At 42.9% G+C, this 19,333-nt stretch overlaps 1 protein-coding gene across 1 annotated transcript in view; it reads left to right on the forward strand.

Annotated features, from left to right (window-relative positions):
- Window positions 1-7,535: 7,535 nt before the first annotated feature.
- The window catches only part of zfpm1 (zinc finger protein, FOG family member 1), a 117,863-nt gene continuing 106,065 nt past the window's right edge, over window positions 7,536-19,333 (forward strand). Inside the window, exon 1 of the mRNA XM_030054323.1 lies at window positions 7,536-8,082. Within this exon, the coding sequence (XP_029910183.1) occupies window positions 8,043-8,082 (40 nt within the window). The 5' untranslated portion in view covers window positions 7,536-8,042. The remainder of the gene's footprint in view (window positions 8,083-19,333) is intronic.

Genomic DNA, 19,333 nt, shown 5'->3' on the forward strand with positions numbered 1-19,333 from the left:
TAACTAGTCGGCTGCTGTCAGTTGGGAGTAGGAGAGACAGAGAGGGTGACGGCTGGGATCAGCTGGTGTTTGAACTGGAGGATCAGCCAATCAGCAGGCAGCAGCTCGGTCACCAGGGGTGTATTCAACAGCGTTACGATACATAACGTTGTGTGATGTTGTCTCATTGAATGGCGTGTTTGGTTGTAACGTTTTGTAACAGAGAGCAACATGCCTCGCAGGTAGTTTTCCTCTGTTTTGTGGGCGTGTCACAGGTGTTATCCAATCAGCATCAGCCTGTATTTAAGCCTCTGTGATTTAAAACAATGGTGCTCCATTATGACTTTCAGTGTAGCCTATGTTTAAAATTTTACCCCTCATTTGAGGAGGTAAAGGCACATGTATGTGGTAAGTATGATGATAGATGAGACATAGTTTATTGTTTTTCTTCAATAATATGGCAACTTTTATTCAACTTAAAACTTAAAACACATTTGTGTAGGCCTATGGTACAATTCTTTGAAACAATGTTTAACAATAAGTGTTTTTTTTTTTCATAGTGGACATTGAATGTATTGCAGTACCCCTATAATTAATGATCCATTGAAGGTAATGTCTGCTCAGACAGTTCTTCGGCTACAGTCGCGAGGAGAATGTCCCTCTGGGCTCCCATACTCCCAACGCTGCGTAATGCAACAGGTTGTTCAGAGCTTTATCTTTTCTGTTAGCGTGACGTTACGTACCAGTACGTCTGCGCTGAATACACCCATGGTCATCCGGGAGAGGTTCACACACCTGCAGCTCATCTCACATATACACACACAGCTGATTGCTACTGCAGAGAGGGAGGGGAGAGAGAGCTGTAAGCACAAAAAATGTAAACACAACAAACAAATGACCCCCAGTCATAACAATAGAAAGACAGAAAAGTGCTTTCCTCTTGCCAGCGCTCACTTCCTGCTGATACCTTCAGGGCAGGGAACTCAGTGACCTGCTGTCTCTGTGCCATCGGCAGGCATCTGGCAGAGAACCCAGCACCTCCTTGCTGAACCCCTCCAGCAGCCTCAGCGAGGTCAGGCAGTCTGTCAGGCAACTCTTCTCATTCTCCCCACACCGGAAAGCAAGAAAAAAAAAAAAGAAAGAAAAAGAAAGACATCAAGCAAGAAAGCAAATCAGCAAACCAGGAAGACAGAAAGCAGGACACACCTTTAAGGCTGGTTTCTTTGATGTTTGCAGGGACAGGGTTGAATTGTTGTCAGGGTGACCATCCACACGGTGTAGATTACATTTAATCCCTTCTGTTCTTTATGGCCCCCTGAGTTCCAGCCAGGGCTGCATGAAATGTTTCTGCAGAATAAACTCCAGTCAGGTTCACCGCCTGCAGCTAACCTCATGCACAGGTTATGGAAGAGTGAGACAGCCAGGACTCTATTTTCATGGCAAAGCCTCGGGTGGTAAAACCCAGCAATATCCTCTCTGGGCTGTGGCCAACTTATTTCTGCAATTTTCTACACAATTTTCTTTCAGAAAGAGGTAGTCAAACTTGAGGTATGTCCTCATGGAATCCGCAAGAGCAGGCCTGCAACGTAGAGAAATGTTCCCTCTTTAATGTAGGTATATTCTGTCAGTGTGTTTTCAGGACAACATTTTAACAAGGGGAGGTGCATTTGTGTTAAAGCGTTCTGGGATGATGCTGCGGTTCTACATAGCTGTTGTGCAAAATATATTTCAAACAGTGCCACTCTCAGGCATTAAAGCCCACTGTGTGCACACGTGAGGATCAGCCAGTGAAGTCTGGGTGTGTTTAGTGTTCATACACAAAATACACGCAATGCCTAAGATGGACTCTCCACAAGATGCTGACACCAGATTTTTTTTCTTTTTTTTTTTTTCTTTTCTTTTCTTTTCTTTTTTTTTGAGATTATGATAACTTTTTGATACTTGGAAAAAAAATAAAGTGAATTTACTTTATTTTCAAAGGGCTAACTGGATTCTGCAACTAGATTAAGCTGGGTGTATTTGCTGACTTCAGGGACGTCTAATTTCCATCAGGCTACATCACTGCTTTTGCTTCTTCCAAAGCATAACCCCAACCTGTTTGTCACTGACTGACAAAACAAGTTGGGATTATGCCAAGATCTGCGGCCCAAAGTCACTGGACTAAATAAAATAGCTGCTGTTGTCAGTGCATGCCATGACTTGTCAAATGTAAGGCTCTTAACTATTTCCTCTTCTAAGATGAAACACTGGCCACTCTCTATATAACTTATAAACTCCCTATATTGAGGAAATGACTGGCAAGAGTCGGCTTTTTTCGGAGCTTAGTGCTGCATGTCTGCTATAGCCCTGCATAGCAGATTATTTAGCAGCATGCCAGGCAGTGTCTGAGCAGGGGAAGCTGCTCCACATGGCAACTCACAGTGGGAAAGTCACTAGATCACCAGCAGTGAGTGAGCATTTCTTTCTACATGGTTGATGCCAAATTTGTTTGGTTTGTTATTTGTGCTGCATTTATCACTGGTAAGTTGTTCTTATCTGGTTAGTGTGACACGGTAAATGCTCAACATCATAATGATTCTTCAGATCTGGGGCAATGTGTGTGTCTCTAGAGAAAAGTTTTGAAATCGAGGAATATAGGTATTTCAGATTATACAACGCCATGATGACCTACCACCACAGCCACCAAATCCTGTGAAAGGCAAAAGGTTTTCACAGGGTTTCTCATTGAAGTTAGCAAATATTTGGTAACATTTCCTAACCTTAACCATGACTTTTTCCTAACCGTAACCGAGTGTTTTTGACAGTAACAGTTAAATCGGGTGATGAGAGTGATTCAAGAGTTAAAGTGGACTCTTGTGCAGCTGTATCATTTATAATAACCAGTATGGATTTTATATGTAACCGTTGGTAAGTCCAAAACCAAAGCTTGCCCTGGGACAAGTGCTCCTAATTTCAAACTCATAATTAATAAAATCATAAAATCATGATTTTCTGTATTAGCTAAGAGATTACAGAGGCATGGGCAGTGCCTGCAAACAATATGCACTATGAAATTGTGTCCTGAGCTTTTGTCACACTCTCTAAAACCCCATTATTGCAATCTCTGGGCATGAAAACCTCTAAGTAAGCTCAATATTTTGAGATGTTAAACAAATGACACTGATATGACTGTAGCCACAACTATTGTGTGTCAAAGCCATCTGCTTAAATTAGATTTTAAATGAGATTTTTCAGGAAGCATGAAATGAATTTCATTGATCGCTGGAGAGTTTTCTGACATTGTTGACAAGTGGTACTATTCATTTTATTTATGGACCGTCTCTTTTGTTTGTGTTGTTATACATGTATACAATACATATACAATGAACCTTAATAAATACACAAAATGAACATCCATTTATGTGGAATGAACACACTCACATACACATCCTTACACATGTGAATATGTCAACATTTGAACATAATGTAAATTACATTAGATATCCTTTGAAACACTCGGTGCAGATACATGACAATATGAAGATGTGTTTGTATCTTGCAAGTTTTCATTCTTAAATATTCAGTTGAGACTATATTCAAGGTTGATTTGGTGTTACAGCAACACTACGGTTTACATATGAGCTGCACTGTATGACATTGCTTATGAAACAAGGAAGAACAGTGTGCTATGGTGCTTAAAAATGCAGAATCAAGGAGTATTAACAACATTTGTATTTGAACTCCCTCCCACACAAAAAACATAAATACACTACCAGCTAGGCAAATGCAACTCAAATTAAACATCTAAAAGTCCATTTTCAGACAATAAACAAAATTTGAATTACCCTATAGGTCTTATAATACATCCACTGGGCGTTAAATAGGCCAGCCTCCGGTCCGGTCCAAACAGCAGCAGCCACATCACTGGATGTCAACCAATCCACGCTGGGAAAGAGCTTAGTTAACCCACAACACACAGAGAGACTGGGCTCAAGAAAAAAAAAAAAGCTCTCACTCTCCCCGAAACCCAGGTTACACAAAACGTAAAGAGAGCAAGTCTGCAATGGATGGCACAATCATGAAGTTGCGCTCTCTTTCCTGGAGCTTTCTTAGATCTAACCCCAACCACCTGAAAGAATGTATGCATGCTGTGTTTGAAATCAATATCAAACCAGGCCTGACTGTGTTAAAGGTGCACTGTGTAAACTGACATTGAAGTGAGGAACCTTTAGACCAGGGGAGTCAGACTCCTATTAGGTTGTGAGCTGCACCAAGTCAAATGAAACCTCACTGGGAACGGATTATTTTTGCTCAACACATGGATATTTTAGGCTACTTTCTGATTTATTATTTTAAATCAATTTGTAGCTGACCGATCAATGAAAAATTGTATGTTGGCAAATGAAAATAACCCAGAATGTAGAACTACATAAAGCAGAAGAGAGAAAGGCAACAAAAAAAATACAGCATAGAGGTTTGCTATTTACCTCCCAGAAGAAAATGCTGCTTTTTCCATCTTTCTTGAAAAATTCTACAGTCTGCGTCAGCCTTTCACTTTTTGGATAGCATGTTGGCTAAACTAACAAAACACAACAACCAGCCTGATGGTTTATCCTTTACTTCCAGTACAGATTTGTAGAGCTAGATCTGATTAATTCTTCACAATTTATCACATAGAATTAATTTATGAATGTATCATATAAAGGTCTTATTTTTTCTTATTACTCATAGATTAGCTCAGTTTTGCACAGTGCACCTTTAAAATCACTGTGCCGGATCATAGAGATGCTAAGAATTCAATTGTTGTCATTGCATGCTCAGATCAATTTTAGTTTGAGCTCACTGTTATTGTCTCAAAGTATTTTACAGGCCAACAACAAACATCTTTGCTGAACTATAATATGTACTGATGTGCTGCTCAGACTCTTCTCCTCCCCTCACTCAGTGAGTCCATGCACAGGTACTGCTGTCAGAGGTATCCCAGATGCCTCCTCCTCTTCCTCCTCCTCACTGTGGTCGTGCTGCTGCTCCTCTGCATGGAGCTGCTCCTGTCCCAGCAGTCAGACTGAGCCCAGTCACTAAGACCGTGCTTGTCTCTCTTTAGTGATACAACAGCGGTGATGGAAGATTGGTATGAAGAAGTCTCTGAAAGTTCAATTTCATATTATAGTGGAAAGAATGGAAACCAATGGCTGGATAAAAGGGAAGAAAAAGACAACTGTTTGCTATGGGGAAAGATTAGCACATACATTCTGTAGATATTACACTAAACATGCAATATCACCAGTATGGTCCTAAAACCTTATGGTCTGTCCGATCCAGGGGCTGTCACCACGCTGCTTTCGCCACCACCATCATTAACGAGCTGCTGAAGGTCTGCAGGGTTTTACAGGCACCAGACGCCCCCTGCTGAATTCCAACCAATTCAGTTCACTCGTTTCCTGCAGAAGACTTTCACTGATACAAGTCTGAAGTACGATCCCCCTCAACCTTATTAAGACTGCAGTCACTGTTAGACACTTGTTCTGTGGTGTAGCAGAGCCAGGCTCATACAGGGGCATCGGTCCACGACACTATAACATAAAGAGCCAGCTACTTTTCACCAAACCTGCCAAGCCTGTTGACATTGACTTAACTGGTAATACTTTACAATAAGAGTACAACAATTAACGTTAGTTAACGTTAGTTAATGCCGCAATGGTTAATTAACTGTTAGTTAATGATTATTATGGCATTTACTAATTTTAATAATATCTACAATAACCCTTAAATAACATATAAATTAATACCTTAGCATGAACAGCATTAGTACATGATTCTTAGACACATTAGTTAGTTAACTGTTATGTAGTGTTTATTACCTGTTACTTAATGTTTATTATGGCATTAACTAATGTTAATTGTTGTACTCTTATTGTAAAGTGTTACCACTTAACTTTGGGCCACAGAGTGGAGAGATGACTGATGAGGTTACTGTTGCATGAGACAGAAAAGTGAAGTTTATATGAGATGAAACTGAAAACCATGGTTTTGATCTTTGACCTTGTCAGCTGCACAAAAACTAGTTACTGTTGTGTACTATTTAAGGGCATGGCGGAGCTCTGGTGTGCAGAGCCAAGCATGACCACTTGGCTCACAATAAAATAAAATAAGACAAAATAAAATAAAATAAAATAAAATAAACACCCAGGCTGACAGAGAAAGCCAATATAGTGGCAGCCACATGCATGGGTATTTTTCAAGTTGCAAATTTTATTCATCAAAACTATAAATTCCTCCTCAGTGTGAATCCCTTCCCAGCCTCCAAACTGTAATCCTACACACACACACTTGGCACTTTGGGGAGGCACTGAGGATTGAAGACAGTTAGTCTGTGTATGATCTAAGAGTTGGTCACTAGATGGCACCAGTGAATTTAGCTGGTGGGAGGTCAGCCTCAGCTCCAAATCCTGTCCATATGCTCATGTTGTCACTGACACGACTGCTGGGGGGATGAGTGGGACTCCAAGGTTGCTGGTGCAAATCTGGTACATATGCAGCACCCTCAGCTCAGTGGTTTCAAAACTCTTCACTACTGCACAGTACAGTCAGATTTGATGTTTTTGAATAGTACTGCTCCAACCTGGGTTGCCCATATAGGAGACCAAACCTGTGAGTGAGCACCAGATGAAATCCTTCTCCATGCAGACGCTGTATTTAGATCCACACAGTCTGAACTACATTTAGACAACAACTGAAATGAGCGACAATGGAATAAAAACCCACACCAGCACCCTGCGTGCTCAGGATACACAGGCTAGTGTCTGATACCATAACAGTACTGAATAATATATATCAATTTAAGAGATCCCACACCTCTGGAAATGAGGGGTTTGAAGGTTTTTCATTTTTCATTTTTTTTTTTTTTTTTTATAGGCACCGAGGACTGTGTGACTTGTAGAGCATAGTGCTACTGTAGAGGCTGAAACATGAAATTGCAAAAAAAAAAAAAAAAAAATAATAATAATAATAAAAAAATAAAAAAAAGGAAAATAAAATTGTAAAGAAAAAAACAACAGATATACCCAGAAACACCTGTTTATTTTAAAAAAAGAGTCTGAAGAAAAATTAATGTTAATTAGTGTTGTCATATATTATATACTTCTCCATCTATCTATCTATCTATCTATCTATCTATCTATCTATCTATCTATCTATCTATCTATCTATCTATCCACTATTAGTCCTCTAATGAGACATATCTATCCAAATCTCTCTCTCTCTCTATATATATATATATATGAAAAAATAAATAAATAAATAAATTAATTAATTAATAAAATAAAATAAAATAAATAAAAGACATAAACTTTTTCATTTAATATGGCATCATTACCGGATCCGATCTATATATTTATCTATCTACAGAAAGACAGATACATACATGTACATGTACATGGCATTCAACAAAAATGCTCAATAGCTTTACATGCAAAACGTGCGAACGAATAGGAGACGAGTGCGTTACGCCACGTCAGACGTAAGGGGCGTTCCCGGGGCACGTCGGCTGCTCCGTAGTAAGCGGAGTTCACTGTAGCCGTGGAGCTCCATTGAAACTGCCTGCCCAGTACAGAGACAGTGAAGGCGTACAGGGGGGCGGACCGGGAAAGGAAACTTGACAGAAAACAGCAGCAGCCAACCCGCTGACCTCCATATCACCACCACTATTATTATTAATATTAGTATTTCTGAGGAGAGGCAACTGAGCTCGCGGAGCGGCGCGCTGTCGTTGCGGCGGAGGCGCGCCCAGCTCAAAGGAACAGGAGGAAAAACGGCCAGAACAAGGGAGAGGGCACATCTGGGAAAAGAGAAGGAGTGCATCGAAAAGTGACTCAGCCACAGGTAGCTGTTGTGGCAGAAGATATCTGAGTGCAGGCAGGTCATGCGGATTTCTCTGGCGGGTGACCGGAGCGCCGAGCGACAGTAGTAGACGCCGGGAAAAAGAAGGAGAAGAAGAAGTAGAATAATAATATTAAGAAGAAGAAGAAGACCGCTTCTCTGCCGCGCCGTCCGTCCAAGCGGGCTACGGACTCGAGGGGAGAGCCATGTCCCGAAGGAAGCAGAGCAAACCCCGGCAGATCAAGCGTAAGCTCCTAACAAGTTGATTATTGACACTGTTGTTTTTGCCGTTACGATTCATTTGCGTGGCCGTGTTGTGCGCTGCGCGCCGTGGGAAGGGGCCGCATGTTTTCTGTCGCTCATTGTGCGCCTCTGCTAAGCCTGCCTTCACCATAAAGTTATTAAGTTGTCTAAAAATCAAACTGTACTGACAGGCTCTCCCTCGGATCGTTTTACGAGACTGTTTTGTGTAAGTGCTTTGAGAAATATGTCATAAACGCAGGCTGCGCTCACATGGTAGGCCTAATTTGCTGCGTATTTGATAATATGGGCAAATTTAAACTTCAAACAATTCAAGTTAATTCTGTTTAGATGCAGCATTTCCCTGGAATAACCGGGGGATGTTAATGCACTTTCCCCGACGGCGTTGTACTGTGTCAGCGCCACTTTGGCAGTGTCTTCTTCAGGATCTGGGCTGAATGAGAGAGAGAAAAAAAAAAGTTTTCATTTATTACCTTGAAAAGAATGCTTTGTCCATTGGCAGCTAAAACTGTAGCGTGGTTTCCTGTTTAATTCTGTTGTGGAAACGTCGGTGTTCTCTGAAAAAGCCGATGTGAACAGAGATAACCAGCGATCCGATGTGAGCCCAGATAAAGATTAAAATTGGATCTTTTTTATTTGTTTTCTGTCTGAGGCAGCGCCGTGGCCGCCGTTGCGTTTTCCCCCTGGCTTTTCACTTCTCTTTTCCAGCGATGGGGCGTCAGATAGGCCGCCTGGCTGATCTCTCCTGCTGATAGCTGCTTACAATTGGATCTTTTTTTCATCTATCCTTTTAACTCAATAATGCATCTCAGGGCCGCTTGAAAGGCTTTTTTCTTGGTCTGGCGCTTGGCTGGTCTCTGTGCTTGACGAGTTCTTCCTGTTTATGAAACGTGTGAAGGTTTGTCGCTGGCGTGTGATCTTAAAAGTTGATAAAAAAAAAAAATATTAATGATGCTGTAATAAACCCCTCCCTGCTCCACTCCACTCCCCAGCTCTGTGAACCCAGAGCACAGGCCTCTGTGCAGGCTCCATGCATGAATTTGGGAAAGGAGGCTAAATGTGATTTTGGAGTTTAGTATCATTATTATTATGAGAAGACATCAATGTGGGAGACATTAACAACATCATGGTGGGGCATTCTGGACCAGTGTTCCCTTTAATTTGATAGTTTGGTGACCCACATTTTGCAACTTATCACACTGACAAAGTAATAATATCTGTTCTTCCAGCGGTTATAGCCTCACTTAGTGAATATCAACAGGTTTGCAAGTTTGGTGGCAATTTCAGATATGAATCACAGACTTTACCATACTTACACGTTTTACTGAAATGACGTTGCTAACTGAAAGGCAGAGCAGCACGACTAAATATTTATCTCGCTCCAGTGGCAGCAGGTATAGTTTCAATTCTTTGTGATAAGCACAGCAACAGCATCTTGATGGTTTGATTGGAAGACTTTTGCAAAAAAAACAAAACAAAAAAAAAAAAACTGCTCACTTCACATATGAGGCTGCAGATGCATACTGAGGCCAGGGTCAGAGAGGAGCTTTTCTGTCCTACTCAAACAAAGTGCAGCCATGAGTGTCACTAGTAACAGAGCAAGAGGTCAAAGGTCGCAGTGAGTCTTGGATCATTTTCGTTGTCAAGCCAAAGTCTGACACCCCTGTAAACTGTCTAATTAGCGTTATTTATGCATTGTTTACATGGTGGTAGCACAGTTTGGAGGAAAAACTTGCCTGGTGCAAAGATAGTAGATGAAAAGAGTGGTGGGCTCATTTCAAAAATCAGTGGCCACAGGTGTACAGGACCTGCCAGCAGCAAGGAACCCACTGGGTGACACTCACACACTCAACATCAGACTCCGAAATAGACTGTCAGCGGCAGCACCAAACTCACCGGCTGCATCTAAACACACTGTGATCTGCACGCCAGAGGGGTCAGCCTGGACCGGGTTTACCTGACAGGCTGCCGTTAATGGTTTCACATATTCAGGATGTGTTGTAGGCCACAACAAGAAGCCCATATAGCCCGCTACTTCCTGTTTTTTTTTTTTTCCCTGTGTATTTGTATAGAGAGGCCTATCAGCTGTGATCTCCCAGCAGGCACCTACAGTAAAGCCAGCAGTGGAGATGTATTCCAGACCCCAAGACTGATAAACCCAGACTAGATCCAGAGAGAAAGAGAGAGAGAGAGAGTGTGTGTGTGTGTGTGTGTGTGTGTGTGTGTCTCAGGGGTGTCATAGTCATCTTTATCAGTGCTTCTAGTCCACCATGCTTCCCTATGCAGGCAGGCCCTGGCCGCAGTCGAGGCCAGCCAGGCTCTCAGCCCCATGACTCTCTTGTGATTTGGCAGACATTTTGATAGCAAAGAGTGAGGAGCGATAAGGACTTTTCTCAGCTGGGGGGTGGGAGGTGGGGGCAAGTACTAGTGCTGCTACCACTGCCTCTGCCATATTGTGCCGCCATATTGTTCTGAACAGGAGGGAAGTGGCTGGATCATGCTTTCACTGATAGAAAAAGTCCAGCCAGACCACAGTGTCATTGGGCTGAGGTTCACAGACGTCGGTCGATTTTCAAAATAATTCTACTTTTACTTCCCTTTGGAAAAATAAATAATTTTTAACCCTGTGATGTAGTTTGGTAGTGTACAGTGTAGTTTGATAGTGTACAGCTATGGTGATGTAGTTTGATAGTGTACAGCTATGGTGATGTAGTTTGGTAGCGTACAGGTATAGTGATGCATACAGGTGTAGTTTATTGTTTGATTGTGATGTAGTTTGATAGTGTACAGCTATGGTGATGTAGTTTGGTAGCGTACAGGTATAGTGATGCATACAGGTGTAGTTTATTGTTTGATTGTGATGTAGTTTGATAGTGTACAGTTATAGTGATGTAATTTGATAGGGTATAGGCAATGAGTTAGTATGATAGTGTACAGTTACAGTGATGTAGTTTGACTGTGTATAGGCAATGATTTAGCTTGACTGTGATGTAGTTTGACAGTGTACAGTTGCATTGATGTAGTTTGACAGTGTACAGGTATAGTGATGTTATTTGTTAGTGCACGGGTGTAGTGTTGTCTTTTGATATTGTACAAATAATGATATAGTTTGACAGTGCACAGGTAATGATGTAGTTTGATGGTGATATACTGTGATAGTGTACAGGTATATTAATGACATAGGTTGGTAGTGTACTGGTATGGTGATGTAGTTTCACATGGTTTGATAGTGTACAGGCCAGCTGTTGTAATGTAGTTTGATAGTGTACAGGTCAGGTGTTGTGATGTAGTTTGATATTGTACAGGTCAGGTGTTGTGATGTAGTTTGATATTGTACAGGCCAGCTGTTGTAATGTAGTTTGATAGTGTACAGGTCAGGTGTTGTGATGTAGTTTGATATTGTACAGGCCAGCTGTTGTGATGTAGTTTGATGGTGTACAGGTCAGGTGTTGTGATGTAGTTTGATATTGTACAGGCCAGGTGTTGCGATGTAGTTTGAGATTGTACAGGCCAGGTGTTGTGATGTAGTTTGATGGTGTACAGGCCAGGTGTTGTGATGTAGTTTGATATTGTACAGGCCAGGTGTTGTGATGTAGTTTGACTGATATTGCACAGGCCAGGTGTTGTGATGTAGTTTGATGGTGTACAGGCCAGGTGTTGTGATGTAGTTTGATGTTGTACAGGCCAGGTGTTGTGATGTAGTTTGATGGTGTACAGGCCAGGTGTTGCGATGTAGTTTGATAGTGTACAGGTCAGGTGTTGTGATGTAGTTTGATAGTGTACAGGTCAGGTGTTGTGATGTAGTTTGATATTGTACAGGCCAGGTGTTGCGATGTAGTTTGAGATTGTACAGGCCAGGTGTTGCGATGTAGTTTGATGGTGTACAGGCCAGGTGTTGTGATGTAGTTTGATATTGTACAGGCCAGGTGTTGTGATGTAGTTTGATGGTGTACAGGCCAGGTGTTGTGATGTAGTTTGATTGATATTGCACAGGCCAGGTGTTGTGATGTAGTTTGATAGTGTACAGGCCAGGTGTTGTGATGTAGTTTGATGGTGTACAGGCCAGGTGTTGCGATGTAGTTTGAGATTGTACAGGTCAGGTGTTGTGATGTAGTTTGATATTGTACAGGCCAGGTGTTGTGATGTAGTTTGATATTGTACAGGCCAGGTGTTGTGATGTAGTTTGATTGATATTGCACAGGCCAGGTGTTGTGATGTAGTTTGATAGTGTACAGGCCAGGTGTTGTGATGTAGTTTGATAGTGTACAGGCCAGGTGTTGTGTTGTAGTTTGATGGTGTACAGCTGAAACACAATGGAGCAGCTCCCCCTCTACTCTCTGACCTGAATTTACCTTTTGAAGATTGCAGCGTCTTGGTTGAAAAAAACAACAACAATTACTTTTCCTCACAGCGCCACACAACAACCCTGACAACCCCCCCTCCCCCCAACCCACCGCACACACACACACACACACACACACACACACACACACAAAACGCAGCTGTGCATTAAAACAATGTAGCATGGATATCTTTTTCGATTTTACCCAACAACAATGGATTAAGTCCAGGGCTTTCTGGAGGCCCGTGGTACAGGAGTGGAGGGGTGGGTTGTGTAGCAGATAGATATTTGTCTGTGTCTCTTTGTGCGTCATCCTCCCCAACGGTTGGTGATCTCTCAGACTGATAGGGCTTCTCTCCTTGATGGGGAGATAGCAGCCAGGCAGGCAGGCGGCCCACTGAGGCTGGATCCCTGGGCTTATATTTTGGCGGTTGAGATGGAAGACACGATAAAAGTTGGTGGCGATCGCTGGCGCTGATAGCGCGGAAAGAGGGAGAGATGGGAGGGAGGGCAGGAGGAGAGACGGAGGGATGGAAGGATGGAGTGCGCATTGTAATTACATCCGCTTGTTGCATGCCGTATTCCCGGCGTTGTCATGTTGTTGTCAGTGCTGTTGTGTGGGACTGACAGAGGGGGGTATCTCTAGATAATTAAAAAGAGAAAAAAAAGGAAAGGGAGTAGAAGATAAAATCAGGAAAAGAGGGTGGTGGGGGGCAGGGATGACAAGAAGGAGGAGGAGAAGGAGAGGAGGTGCATCGTGGAAAGGGAAAGAGATAGAGAGAGCAAGAAAGAGAGAGGGAGAAAAAGTGTGGGGAATGCAGAGCTGCTAGATGAATGTGTTGTGGTGTGTTTTTAATGGCAGTCAAGCCAGCTCTGCCGCTCCCCCACCCCTCTGTGAAAGATGTTCGAGGCTGATAAGGAGGCCTGCTGATTGTAGATAGATAACAGGCTGCAGATCCACACTGCTGATTGTGTGTGTGTGTGTGTGTGAGAGAGAGAGAGAGAGAGAGAGAGGGAACCTGGCTCCTATGACATCAGTGCTGGAGCTCAGAGGTCAGCATGAATAATGTGCTGCCTCCCACAACTTAAAGCAAACCACGATGCCTGCAGAGGCCAGACAAGGAAATCACCACGCCGGCCTCTTCTTCTTCGTCTCCTTTATATAAAACGGTCTGTAAAGTTACAAAAACAACTGTTTCTTAGATTTTGTGTGTGGTGCAGCTGGAGGAATAGACGATATTACTGTGTGTGTGTGTGTGTTTTTTTTTATTTTTTTTTTATTATTTTTATTATCAGTGAAGGCTTGGGTCACGTGATTGTTTTATAGCCGCACAATTGAGAGATTAATTCATTCTTTGTGAGCCAAGGTGAAGTAAAACGCACACACACATACTCATAAATTCCAAGCACACACACACACACACACACACACACACAAGCACACACACCCATAAGACTCATGCAGCGCATTGGTGGCTTTCTCATGTGTGTGAGTGTGTTTTTTTCCCTTCTTCTTTGTTCTGCTTTTAGCTTGATGTGAACTTTCGATAAGCCGCAGGGCCCGATCTCCGGTGGAGATAGAGATCGCCAAGTGTGATTAGAGTTGTTATCAGGCCGAAGCAGGCAGGAGCTGAGGCTCCACCGCAATAACAACAAGCCCAGGCAGGAGCAGCCGGGGTCCAGACCCTGGCAATCAGTTCCAGCCCTAATGGGATTAATGTTGTTGTATAATTAGATGATAGGTGTGAATGCATTTCTTTCTCCCTCGATCTTTCTCGCTCTCTCTCATTCACCCCCGCTCCCCTCACCTCCTTCCAATCCCAGCCCCCACCGCTTCCCTCTCTCTCCTCTCTCCTCCCACTCCTTCCCTAACAAGCATTGTCATTGATTAATTTAATTAAAATTAATACCACATATTACTCATTCCAGATTCCATGTAAGATAGCGAAGAGATGCTGGGAAATTTTTGTGTTCATTGATGATTATCTCCAGGGTGATTTTCTTTCTTTCTTTTTTTTTTCCCTTTTACGGCATAAAACTTGAAGAGTTTGTAGCAAGTTATGCTGCAAAGCGCGAGTGGAAAAAAAAGGGGGAAAGTAGCAGCATCAGCAGGCTGATTCACACTGGGTGGATTTTACTGACAGATATTAGATGAGTTAGATGGTGACTGATTGGGGTTCGGACGCCACCGAAGCTCACGCACACTATCAAGATAGCTCAGCTAGAGAACAACTGCACAGCTGCAGTCAGTCACACACATCCATGCACTTACACAAAATAACGGAAACACCTATAAACATAGGAGTATGACGTATTTGATAAGGTCCTGGGCGACCTTTTGCCTTTAGCACAGCTTCAGCGGCCGCCGGATCACCGTTATCAGCTGCTGATCTGTGTGTAGTGGGATGTTGGACCTTTCTCCAAGAAGAGAAGCCTCCCGTTCTTTGAAGAGGGAATGAAGAAGATGCAAATCTTACATCCTATAAAGGTTCAGTGATGTTTAAATCTGCTGATCAGGGTCATGGAAGGGGCTTGATTTCATCCTGGAGTTTCTGAAACTGCTCTTTCCACTGTCTGGCCTCTTTGGTACTTGCCTCATGTTGCTGCCACATGAAAGCAATGCTTGTCAGGCCTTTTTTAATGTTTTAACAAATAATGCTAATCGGCTTGTGACTCAATATTATTGTCGTGTAGTTTTTGGAATTGCAGTTCAGATACCTCAAATTTTAACTCTGTTTTCATGCGGTGTTTCTGATATCTTGCTCACCTCCCCGCTCATGTGCACAAACACACAGCGTAATAGAAGGTGAGTTGGGATTTTGCTTGTTCTCTGTCAGGATGTTAATTTCTACCCCTCCATTGCATTAATGTATGTGCGCCTTCCCTGTATGTGTGTGTGTTTGTGTTGCGTCTATCCGAGCAGCGCTGATGGGAGTGGAGTGAGTGTGCATGGTCGGTACACCACGGGGGAAGTTGGCAGGGTTACAGAGGAAACACCGTCTCTGTTTGGTGTGTGGATGAGTTATTACCCTTTCCTGCTGTTTACCCAGGGGACGGCCTCATGTGAATTATGGTTCCCCAACTCAGCGCCGTTGTAAACGGTTTCACCCTTGACCCCCGGCGCTGAGGACTGCACAGAGCAGGGAGGAGAGAAAACATTACACCGGCTAACAGTAGCGTAATCTACGTCCAAACTATTTGCTCTAGCGGTAATTACCACTTCCAAGGGAGGTTTGTGAGGGCTTAACTCACGGCTGACATGGTTCCTAATAGAAATGGAAACCTTTAAGAGCCCAGGCTTCCCCCTCAAGCTGCCGTCCTGCCGATGCAGAAAAATGCTGGTGTCCCTGTGCTCCTCAGATGAAGTTGTCATCACCTTTTGACAATGGAATATATGGGATTGTGGACAAAATACTAGAAACACCAGATGAAAATAAAAAAAAATACTCTGAAGTCACTACATTGCATTTGATTTTGAGCATGTGTCACCTTTAAAACAGGTCTAACAATCCACAAATGTGCGTGTGTGAGGTTTTAAAGCAACATGAAGCGGCTCATAGAGTTATGAAGTGGCCAGATTAGTGGTAACTGATGAGGGATGGGTGCCGAATTTTTGGAGAGAGGTACCGATCAAATCTTGCCGGTATCGATTAATCCAAAAACCTTTTGAAAAATTCAATACCAAATTTTGGCGTCAGCGAGCGCTCTTAAGTTGAAAAATCTCTGTATGTGTGTGTGTGTGTGTGTGTGTTAGTGTCCCAGAGTAACATTACATCTGTTGATCCTGCAAATCAGCTTGTAGCTCGCGAGCCACAGCATGTCAAAAGGTCAAAGGGCAGAGTGGCTGACAGAGGGGCTTCAGTACTGTCCTCCATGCCAAGTTTATTCTCCCAGGATGGCGGCGGAATATTTCACATTTTGCATGGTCATTTTGTTTTATTGGTTCAGATTAGAGAAAGGCTATAAAGAATGGATTTAAATTAATTAGTTATTTCCGTTGTTGTCCTAGGAAAGGAAAACTCACATCCTCTGCAATTCTCTGGTTAATTAATCCAACTAATTGTGCATCTAGCAGTTCTAAAAGGATATGAAAACATAATCATTTTCCATTCCCTATTGCAATATATTCCCATTGCATTTTTAAGAGAATTAAGAGAATGTGTTGTGTTATTGTCATATTGCAATGCAAAGTATCTGTCTTAACAAAAAAAAAAAAAAAAAAAAAAAAAGAATGCTTGATGTGAGGAATCTCAAGTTGCTTTCAGGAGGCAGTCCTATTTTTATTTTTTTTTTATTAGCATTTGAGAGAAGGGAGTGGAACAGGCCCCGTCACCTGCAGCCAGAGAGGCACAGTGTTTTCCACAGCTGGGCACATGGTCAGCCCAGACAGAGCCCATCTCCTCTAGTCATCACTTTTCATGCCATTAAATAGCAAACGGATGCTTAATCTTTTCAAAATAGATTAAATGGAAGTGTGCTGTGTTGGGGCTCTTGGCTGAATGAGCTGTTAGTGTGTCTGCCGCTTCTAGGAGCTGTATTTCTGTGTGGAGCGGCTGTGCGCCCCGTGGCCATGATCTCTGGCCGCAATGACTCTGTCCACTCGAACAGCGTGTTTGTGCGGATAAATCTGTGTTTGTGTGGTAGTATCCGTGTGTGTGTGTGTGTGTGTGTGTGTGACAGCCAGTGTTATGACAAGGCCCCCCCAGCGGCAGTGATAAGACAGACCATTTGCTCCTACTGTGCTGAGCGCTCTGTTCCGGGGTGTTAAAGCAACCTGAGCAAACAACACCGCCTGACCTGCTTTTACAGCCACTAGGAGGGACACACACACGCACACACACACACACATACACACACACAGAGCTCACAAATACTCTTATCCAGAGGGACTTACAGTAAGTGCAACAGTAGAATAAGCTTCAGTTCCTAGATCACTGAACATTACAAGCAGCCAGTTGTAAGAGGGTCAAAGGTCAGAGGTTACAGCAACCAGACGATAGCTAATCCGCCTCTGCTGTGTGTACATAAATATTCACCTTAACACACCTGTAAATGAACATTATTACAAACACAGACTATTTCATACACACATTACGCAGACAAACATGGGAAATGTGCAGGAAATGACATGTACAAAGTAAATAATAGAGTTTGCCGTCTTTAAAAGATAGGTGTGGTATTTTTCAGCGCGGGCTGTATAAAATGTTGATACCCATCAGTTGTAGTGCTACACAGCCCAATGTCAGTGCTAGCTTTAGTGACAAGAAACTTAGCACTGTGCTGCAGCCTCTCATGTTAGCTGTCAACACAGGCCAGCAGGGCCATGAAAACCATTAAGAATGCACCGAAAGACGAAGCTCACAGTACACTCATATGTTTTTTAAATTGTCCACCCAAAAATGCAATTGCTTGGTTTAATTTAGCATACATAATGATTAATTGCCATGTACACAGCCACACTGTTGTGCCGGTAGTTCACAGGAATTCACACATCTGATTTTCAGTCTTTGTAGACTTCCATCCTGTAACAACACGGCGTTGATGGTGTCAGATGACCTGTGGCATTCCCCACAGAGGAAAATTTCAAGTTTTTTCTTCTGAGCATTCAATTGTTCACCATATTGTTGGGTATATTACAAGACAGACATTAGAATTTCACTTTTTTTTTAAAAGTTTTTTTTTTGTTTATTTGATAGCAACAGTAGAGAGAATTGCGGGCGGGGGGTGACATAGACCAAATGGCCAAGGCTTGGATTCGAACCCAGGCCGCTGCAGTCAGGTCTTGGTACGCGCTGTAGCAGACACTGCTGGGGTGTCCCATTGAGTGTAGTTTTGAGGAACCAGCAGTCCTCACATTATTTACTGTGGGCTGCACTTATTATTCTTACTCAAGTAATTTTGTAATTTTCCTCAAAGCCAGTCTGCACCACAGAGCAAGTGCACTGCAGTCAGTGACCTTTTCAGCAGCGCGTCTATGTCCCCAAGGTCCTATGTTCCCCGTTTCAATATTTGGTTAACACACATTAACTCTAACCCTAACCCCCAAATACAGAGATCAGGAACATCTTTTTCAGGTTCCCATTATGAGCTATGAGGACCTTGTGAACGTAGGACCCTGGGAACATAGGACCCTGGGAACATAGGACCCTGGAAACATAGGGACTCTGGAAACATAGGGACTCTGGGAACATAGGGATTCCGGGAACATAGGACCCTGGGAACATAGGGACCCTGGGAACATAGGACCCTGGGAACATAGGGACTCTGGGAACATAGGACCCTGGGAACATAGGGCCCTGGGAACATAGGGACTCTGGGAACATAGGACCCTGGGAACATAGGGCCCTGGGAACATAGGGACTCTGGGAACATAGGACCCTGGGAACATAGGGCCCTGGGAACATAGGGACTCTGGGAACATAGGGCCCTGGGAACATAGGGACCCTGGGAACATAGGGCCCTGGGAACATAGGGACTCTGGGAACATAGGGACTCTGGGAGCATAGGACCCTGGGAACATAGGGACTCTGGGAGCATAGGAAAGACTCAAACCATTTCAACTTCAAGTCAAGCTGCTCATCTAACCAGCGGCAGTGGGAGGTCAAACAACTGAATCAACCGAATTGCTAATATATATCCATAAACTTTGGATGTGTGTTTTTTCTTGTGTAAAAGTATCATGACTCAATGACGCTCTGTTTTCAAGAAGAAAAAAAAACACATTAAAATTGCAATAACCACAAATTCAGGCTGGAGCCATCACTATTATCACATATGATGAAAATAGATCAAACTAAAATGGAACTAGTACTCACTACCGCTTTTACTGAATACTCTTTCACTCTTACTTGAGTAGTTTTCTTACAGGTCTTACAACTCTTGCTCATACTCAAG

The sequence above is a fragment of the Myripristis murdjan genome, chromosome 6 (genome assembly GCF_902150065.1).
Source record: "Myripristis murdjan chromosome 6, fMyrMur1.1, whole genome shotgun sequence".
NCBI lineage: Eukaryota > Metazoa > Chordata > Actinopteri > Holocentriformes > Holocentridae > Myripristis > Myripristis murdjan.